This window comes from Hyperoodon ampullatus (genome assembly GCF_949752795.1).
Source record: "Hyperoodon ampullatus genome assembly, chromosome: 7".
Taxonomy (NCBI): domain Eukaryota; kingdom Metazoa; phylum Chordata; class Mammalia; order Artiodactyla; family Ziphiidae; genus Hyperoodon; species Hyperoodon ampullatus.
In genome coordinates this window covers 9,093,331-9,101,871 of record NC_136920.1, presented here as the reverse complement: position 1 = coordinate 9,101,871, position 8,541 = coordinate 9,093,331, and the positions used below count along the sequence as shown (strand labels likewise).

The 8,541-nt window shown below is 58.9% G+C and overlaps 1 protein-coding gene across 2 annotated transcripts; it reads right to left on the bottom strand.

Moving 5' to 3' along the window:
* Positions 1–487: 487 nt before the first annotated feature.
* Positions 488–7,663, bottom strand: SLC29A2 (solute carrier family 29 member 2; the record flags this gene model as incomplete). 2 transcript variants are annotated; one of them, XM_079707656.1, is made up of 12 exons in its annotated part: positions 488–599; positions 1,246–1,445; positions 2,524–2,609; positions 2,708–2,813; positions 3,053–3,189; positions 3,753–3,837; positions 4,059–4,156; positions 4,804–4,938; positions 5,336–5,475; positions 5,709–5,869; positions 7,302–7,383; positions 7,635–7,663. In XM_079707656.1, 12 exons carry the CDS (start codon positions 7,661–7,663, stop codon positions 488–490), a joined length of 1,371 nt encoding a protein of 456 aa, XP_079563782.1. The 2 variants fall into 2 exon arrangements, with proteins under 2 accessions (XP_079563782.1, XP_079563781.1); XM_079707655.1 differs by lacking the exon at positions 7,635–7,663 and having other exon boundaries at positions 7,302–7,484.
* Between the last annotated feature and the right edge of the window lie 878 nt (positions 7,664–8,541).

Here is an 8,541-nt window from a genome sequence, read left to right as displayed (position 1 = left end):
GCTGAGGCCTGGAGAGAAGAGAAGCTCCTGCCCAGGGCTGGCCCCCACTCCCACTCTGAATCTGAAGCTGCGACCACACCAGCCACACAGTTGGCAAGTTCCCACCTGTGGCCTCTGAGGCCCGGCACTTGGCCAGTGAGTTTCTCATGATTAACAAATGCACTCCTGATGGTGAGGAAGGGCCATTGTCCTCGGCCCTCTTTTTCATGATCATCACCCTTTCAGTGAGGTCTGTGTGCATCTAGATAGTCTGTCTCTGTGCGTCAACTCCACTCCTGGGGAGGGTTAGAATGGCAGGTGGTGAATTCTTCCTTGCAGCACCCCAGGTGGCCACCAGCCCAGGAAGGAGAGCAGCACCTGCCTCTTCCTGGGACCCCCAGACCGCGGGGCCCCAGCTCAGCAGAGGCTTGAGCCCGGCCCACCATTCCCCCTGTGCTGGGTCTCAGCTCCGAAGAGAAGATGCTGGGAGAGCCCTGGATGGAGCACTTCAGAGCAGCGCCTTGAAGAGGAAGGAGAGGGAGGCTCCACAGGAGAGCCCCAGAGCCAGGAAGAAGGTCATGAGGGTGCCGGCCACCTCCCTCTCATGTGGCAGCACCTGCCTAGAACACACAGGAGTAGGAGCTCTTAGAAAATGTCAGGCCCAACCTGGACCCAGCCCTGTGCCCTCCGCCCTCCTAACAACAGGACGCCTGAGTTCTAGTCTGGGCTGACCCAACCTCTGGTCGCTATAATTAGGCCCTTCTCTCTGGACTCCAGTTTCCTGATCTGTAAAATGGGGCCACTGGACATAGACATCTCTCATGCCCCTGGGGCCTAGATGCAACTGCCTTCCTTCCTGGCAAAATGTCCCCTACCTGGTCCTCCCGGTCACCTCTGCTCTCCCTGGATTCTCAGCTCCATTTTCCCTAGAGTAAATAGCCCAGGAACTCGGCTTGTGATCAAAACCTTAGCTCCCTTGCAACTGAGAATTTGGGGGAGTAGCTGGGCCCTAAGGAATGAGAGTCCAACCCATTTATTTCACAGAGGGCGAAACTGAGGACCAGAGAGGAGGCCCCAAAATCAGTGCCTGGGCTACTTTACTGGGCAGGAACCTCCCCAGCCAAGTCCTCCTCTCCCCAGCTCCTGGCCTGGGACCGGCTCAGCAGTTAAAGCCTGACCTGACAGGTGGCACCAGTGAGGCCCCTCAAAGAGCTAGCCCACCTCCCTGCTCCCAGGCCCTCCCCAACACCTTCCCATCCCCCAGACCTGGGCGCCAGGCACATGGTGAGGGACACCAGGTAACCATTTGAAACAGCAAAAAGCAGCATGAAAGTGATGAAGTAGGCATCCTGTGGGAAGAGGATGGGCAGCCGGGACCTCTCGGGCACGTGGCACAGCATAAAGAGCGGCACAAACAGGACGCGCAGGCAGACCAGCAGGGGCAGCAGCCGGCTGTCTTTGTCTGGCTGCGGCAGAAGGTTGGGATGAGGGTGGTCCCTGGGAGCAGGGTCTCTGCTCCAGGGACGCCCCACATAGACTCAACTATCACTTCCCCTGACCTACTCCATGTGTGCCAGTGAGGACCCAGCACCTGGGCCTCTGGAGAGCGAGCAGCTGGGCCAAGGCCACCCAGCAATCAAGGACCAGCCTGGGACTAGACTTTGCCTCTCCTGAGCTCCAGTTCATGCTCTCTCCATGGCAGAACTAGACAAGCATCTTCGGTTTTCAACGTTGGTGGCTCTGAGCACCCCTGGGTTCCAAAGACCCCTTTGGGGAAGATGGGTTTGGAAGCTGGGGATCCAGGCCCCATCCTGGCTTGGATGCACAGCTTGTGGGATCTTAGTTCCCCGACCAGGGATTGAACCTGGGCCCTTGGCAGTGAGAGCTCGGAGTCCTAACCACTGGACCACTGGAGAATTCCCAGAGCAGCTACTTTTTTTTTTTTTTTTTTTTTTTGCTGTACGCGGACCTCTCACTATTGTGGCCTCTCTCGTTGCGGAGCGCAGGCTCAGCGGCCATGGCTCACGGGCCCAGCCGCTCCGCGGCATGTGGGATCTTCCCAGACCGGGGCACGAACCCGTGTCCCCTGCATCAGCAGGCGGACTCTCAACCACTGCGCCACCAGGGAAGCCTCGCAGCTACTCTTTGATCTACTTTGTTTGTTGTGTGTCCTTGGAAGATTTCATTTAAAGAAGCAGCATCTTGGCTAAAAGCAATCTAAATACTAGTTATCTTGTCTGACCTCCCACGTGGTGCAGGAAACTCCCCAAAGCAATCTCTAAGCACCAGGGCCTGGGCCCTAGGCTGGATGCTGGAGACACAGGTCAATTGGACAAGGCTTCTGCTTTCAAAGAGTTCACAGTCTAAGCCCTGGCTTGCATATCTCCAGGGGCCAGGTGCTCACTGCTAAACCAGCCAGCTGTTCCATTACCAGACCCAGACCAGTGAGACTGTTGGGACATCACCTTTCTGTGCTCTTTCACACCCTCTGATCCCCGACTGCTTCCCCAAACCGTCAGATCACCCCAGCCTAGGTGTGCTCACCCACAGGCAGTAAGAGGTCAGGCTCCGTCCCAGACAGTCCATGACGTTGAAGAGAAGGAAGCAGCAGATGGGGTTGAAGAACTGACCTGGGAGGGAGACAGGGCTTATCCTGGTCCCAGCTGCCCTCTTCCCTCTCTGCCCCTCATTCCCACTGCCCCGTCCTCTTCCGCTTCCCAGCACTCACTCCACTTCCCAGGGCTGGTGGAGCTCGTCACCATGGCTGTGATGGCTGGGAAGACGGACAGGGTGACTGTGAAGACCAACACAAGGCACAGCGCCGTCAGCCAGATCTGGGAGTCGGAGGCAAGGGTGTGAGCAGGCGGGCAAACCCTCCCGCTCAAGCCCTGGCCCAGGAACAGGACACTGGGGCCTGGCTCAGCATGTCTCTGACCCACCATGACCCTGTCACCTTGGGTGGACCAGGTGAGTACTAAGGCCCCAGTGCATTCTAAGAGTCTCTGGGGAAGGCTGGAGAGAGCAGCCCTCTCTTCCCCAGGGGTGGTGGTTGGGGGCTGTATCTAAGCCAAACCTTCTGGAAGACAATGAAAACTGAAGGTTTTCCTGGCCTCTGGGGTTCTTCTGGCTCCATCTCTGTCTCCTTCTCAGGGTCAAGATCCAGAGTCAGGGCTGCCTTTTGGGGGCTGTTGGGAATCCCATTCTTCTCATCTGGGGCAAGAGGGGAGGGCAGGGTCATGCCTGTGACCCTGTGACAACCAGGCCCGAGGGAAGGAGATTCCAAGCAATTAAAACAAGTGACCCTTCACCAGCCCAGGGTGCAGGCAAAGAGAATTAACAATGGAAATATGCCGAGCTAGTATTTATTAAGCCCATACTTGTGCCTGGCAGAGTTAAGCACCTTAAATGGATTATTTCACTGCCATTGCTTTACAAATAAAGAAACTGAGGCTCAGAGGGGTTACGTGACTTGACTAAGGTCACACAGCTTGGGTGTTATGAAGCTAGAATTCAAACTCAGACACACTAGGATCTAGAACTTGTATGCCTGAAGCTCTACTGCCTCCCCATTTTATAGAGGAGGAAACTGAGGCCCAGAGGGCAAAGGGATGACTTTAACCCCATTGACTTCCCGTCAAGATCTTCTGCCTCTGATTACACGAGGCTACTAGGGATGAGGGTTCTAGTTGGGGACAGAGGGGAAATGCTTCCCTGTGGTGGTGGCTCTAGCCTCCTCTGGGACCTCCACCTCCCTGGCAGGGTCCCGGGCTCACCAGACTTGAGGAGCTCAGCTTTGGTCTCCAGCTCTTGACCTTGTGCCTTTGATGGTTTCTTGGCCAGGTAGTAGCGGGCAAACTTCTGCAGAAGGAAAGCGTTGTCCCTGCCTGGCTTGGCTGAAGTGCCTGGATCCCTCCCCACCCTGTTGACTTAGAGGCTGGGGTCCCCCAGTGGCTGACTCCTTTGGGGATCAGGGCTGGGCCCAGGTCCCCTCTGCCTCCTTTGGCCTCTCTCAGGGCCTCAGACTCAGGGCTGTATCTGTGATGCTCTGAAGTGGGCCTTGAGCCCAATACCAGGCTCACCAGGTGGGGCAGGCTCAGGTAACACACGATGGACATGAGGATGCCCACGCAGGGCGTGATGAAGTACCCCAGGGCGGAGGTCTGGGCATCCACGCCACCTGTGCAGAAACTTCAGCTGCAGAAGGGAGGTGGCTGGTCCACCAGCTCCCGCAGGGCTAACAACTCTTTTCCTGCTTTGCATTATATGCATGTCTCAGATTCACCTTCCGGCATCTTCCATTCCTCCCACTAACAAACTCAGGACCCTTGTGCCGGGGGCCCCAGCCCAGCCCTTCACTTCTCTCACTCTTCCCCATGTGTCATTTTTGTTGAGCACCTACTATGTGCTCATTCTTACTGCATGCTTCTTACAATCTGAGGATGGAGCTATAATAATCATTCAGGTGGGGAACCTGACACAGGTAAGTGCCAGCCAATGCCCCCAGCTAGGGAGCAGTGGAACCGGGATTCAAACCCAAGTCTATCTGAATCCCAAACCTGTCCCCCCTTCCCTCAGCCTCAGCCTACTGCCACATGCCAGTGCTGGCCTCAGGAATCCTGCCCCTGGCCCCAAGCTAACCCAATTCTCACCTAGTCATTCTCTCATTGTATAACTCAAGAGCCCCAAACCCAATCCCCAGCCCCGCCATCACCCCATCACCTCCATCTCCACCAAAGCCCAAGGCATCCTGCTCTTGGCACATTCTCTCTGCTCCCCAGAATCCCAGAGGCCACCCCTGCCCTCCAGCCACCCAAGTGTACTCACTGGCCATGGACATGAGCATGGCAAGAGCAGCGAAGATCCCAGCCAGGCCCTGGCCGCTGAGGAAGAGGGTGCTGTACATGGAAGGCATGGTGCCCAGTTGCCCGAAGAGGCTGCCCTGCAGAACTGCACAGAAGGCTGTGGAGGGACAGGATTGGGGGCCGCTGCTCAACTAGGCAGGCCTTGGGGGCTCCCTGGAGGAGGTGTTGGCAGGGTGCATAGGGGACTCCGGACTAGGTTGTGTAGGCATGAGACTCTGGACATTCCGATGTAACACCCCACATTCATCCCTCCTCCGAGGTGCAGCCCTAGGTGTGAGGGGCTAGGGGCCAGGAGACCTGCTCTTAGGTCACTGTGGGGCCTTGGACGAGTGACTTTTCCTCCCCCCTGGGCCTCAGTTTCTCATCAGGGATATGGGCGATGCTACTGCTGTCTTCCCTTCTTGGATACCTTGGGCCCTTTCAGTAAAAAGAAGAGGCTGGGCTGAAGCCCTGGGGGGCTGGGTGGGGAGGTGGGGAAGGGCAGCGGTGCTCACAGTTGATGAACCAGACGGAGGCCATGGTGATGGAGAAGAAGGGCTCGGGGCTCATGTCCACCTTGACCAACACCGCCGTCAGGGTAAAGAGCAGCAGGATGACCAGCAGGCTGCCCAGAATCCGCACCGTCTCAGGGATGCTGCTCATAACGGAGGAGGGCAGAGTGGGCATCGCTGGGCCCAGGCCAGGGGAGGGGAGGGGGCAAGAGTCTCATCCCAGGGCTGGACAGTGGGGGCTGGGGAGAGATTCAGGGGGGAGGGGAGGAAGGATGGGAGGTCTTCCCTGGCCCCAGATGGAGCTGCCTCAGCAAAGGCGGGGAAGGGACAACAGAGGGATGGCCTGGCATTGAGCCCAAGGGGCAGGGCTTCTCACCACTGGTACAGGAAGGAGTTGAGGAGTGTGAAGAGCAGCAGAGGCAGCTGGGACAGCAGTGTCACCCAGTTGTTGAAGTTGAAGGTATCTGCAGGGCTCGTGTGGTTGGTGCCCAGGGTCTCGGTGGTGCCGTTGGCCCCTGCCAGACGCCCCTGGAAGTACTGCCAGGATGCCAGGGGAGTGGGGTACAGGGTCACCCTACAACCTACCCTCAGGAACCCCCCAGCCTTCTCCCTCTGCCTCCTCCCATGCTTGGGATTGCTCCGTTAACTTCTGCGGGACTGACTCTCTGTCTTTGCACCGTCCCCAGCACCTGGCACACAGTTGGAGCTCGATGAACGTGCATTGAATTGAACGGCTGAAGTCTGGGTCCAAGCCCAAGCACTAAGAACCCCCAACTTGGGCCTTGCTCCATCTTTGGGTCACCCCTCCTCTCCTGTGCCCTGGCTCCAGCCCCCACCCTCACTCCTGCAGCAGCTTCCAGGTTCCCAAGTATTTATGGAGCTCCTACTGTAAGCCAGGCTCTGGCCCAGGTGCTGACCAACTGCTTACTCTCTGGAACACACATTCTGCCATGACTCTGCTGAACTTCCCCGCTCCCCATCCATGGCTCCCTGTTGCCTGCAAGGCAAAGCCCCAAGGTTTTGGAACAGCATTTGGGGCCCTTCAGAACCAGACCCTGGTCTCCCTTTTGTGCCCCATTTCCTGTTCCGTCCTGCTAAGCTCCAGTCACCCCAAGCTCTGGCCCTTTCTCTGAATAAGCTGGTACTCTCCTGCCTCTCGGTGTCTTTGCAAGGCTGCTGTCTCCGCCTGGAGTGCCCTCTCCCCTCCTACCACTCCCCTCCCCCAACACAAATGCTTTACCCAAGTTACAAATCACCTCTTCCGTTAAGCAGAAGGAATTGCTCCCTCCCCTGGGGACCCACAGGACTCTGCTCCAAGCCTGGGATGGCACGTGTCATGTTACATTATTTATATTTCTTATGCACCCATCTTGCTCTCAAGACCATGGGCTGATTCATCTTTGGGTCTCCAGGGCCCAGCACAGAGCCAGGCACTAAAGAGGCATCTGGAAAGTTGTTGCATTTAATATATAAGAATAACCCAGTCCCAAAGAGAACACAAGCCCCACATTCCTGCCTTCCCTTGAAAGAATGTAAGCTCCGTGAGGATGAAACCTCCCTCTGCTATGTTTCCTTCTGTACCCCCAGTGCCAGGAACTCTAGGTGTACATTAACTATTTGTTGGATGAATGAATGTAATTCATGCTATTTCAAAGAAAACCAAAGGCTTGGATAACCCACTTTTTGAGTGACTAGCAAGGAATAGTGACAAACAGGAGAAGTAGGTGGGTAGCTCCTGGCTGGTTCCACAGGATCCCCTGACCTGGTGGCCTTGCCCCTCTAGGATCTGGGCATCCCTCAAAGCTTGGTCGTCCTAGCCATGAGAGAGGCACCTCCCCTCTCTGAGGATCCTGCCTCAGCCGACAAACGGACTTAATGAGGAATCAAAGGCGGCGTGGTGGGGAAAGGCAGCTGGAGGGACGGACGGTGGTTGTGACCGTGGGGCTGTCACTCCAGCCACGAGTCTCACCGGGATGGCTGTGATGAAGAAGTTCCAGGGAAGGAGGGTGCCCAGCCCCAGGATGAAGAAGCTGATCCCGACCAGGTGGTAGCTGTGAGGATCATTCAGAAGGTCACCCGGAGGACGTCCCGCTTCGCCGGCCCCTCCCACCTCCCAGGGCAGCTCCTCCAGAGAGCGGACTACAACCCCCATCACCCAGGCTCAGGCACCCAAGGGAGGCGGCTGACGGGAATTGTAGTTCCAGCTGGTCTGCTTTGAGCTTTGGAGAGCCCGAAGGGAGCGGGTCTGAGCTGCCCACGGCCACCGGATCCCCATACGCACCCCATCCGGTCCCCAACTTGCCTGTCCTGCGGGGCGTCTCCTCGCGCCATGGCCGCCCAGCGGGATGCGCCCGGGTGGGAGAGGGATGGGGAAGCCGCACCTGCACTTGCTCCGGGGCCCGTGGGCCGAGCCGGGGACCCTGGAGGCTGGGTCTTGCAGGTGGTGGACAGGGGAAGGAGGGGTCGGGTCTCCCCGAGTCTGGAGCGGGGTAGGGGGAGGCTGGAGCCGGGCAGGGAGCCTCGGGCCGATTTCGCCTAGTCTCAGGCTCCGCAGGCTCCGACCTCGGCTCCGCCCCCGGGGCGGGGACAGAGGGTCGCACCACCCCTCCCGGCCTCAGGACTGGGGACTCCAGAGTCCCGTGTATGACCCCGGCCCGACTACGCCGTCCCCGGACCCCAACGCACCCAGCGCCGCCCGAGAGGCGGTGACCCGGGAAGATTCCCCCGCCGCCTCCCCTCTCTGCGGGCGTCTGGCTCGGACCAGTGCGGGCGGGGTGGGGGGAGGTAGTGGGGAAGGTGCCCCCCCACCCCCCCCAGCGGAGTGCTGTGGAGCTGACCTGGCGCAGGGTTCTCCCGGCTCCGCCAAGTCGGAGGTGGTGCCGTGGCGCTGCTACCGCCGGCTAACTTGGGAGACTGCCGAGGGGCCGGGTCGCCGCGCGCCCGCCAAGCCCCGGCCGAGGGTGTAATCCGAGAGCGGCCGGTGCCGGGGGAAGCCAGAGAGACCGTCAGTCGCCAGCGGTCCTGGCGGGCTGCGCCTAGATGGGTCCCCCGGGAGGCAGAGGGGAGGGCCAAGTGCAGGTGCCGGTCTGGAAGACAGACGAACAGATGGACCCTTCTTCTCCAGTGGGTGCCTGGGGAAGCGCCGGGACTTTGGGGCGCACAACGGAGGGGCGAGTCCCTCCGGGGCCTCCAGGCGGGCTTCCCGGTGG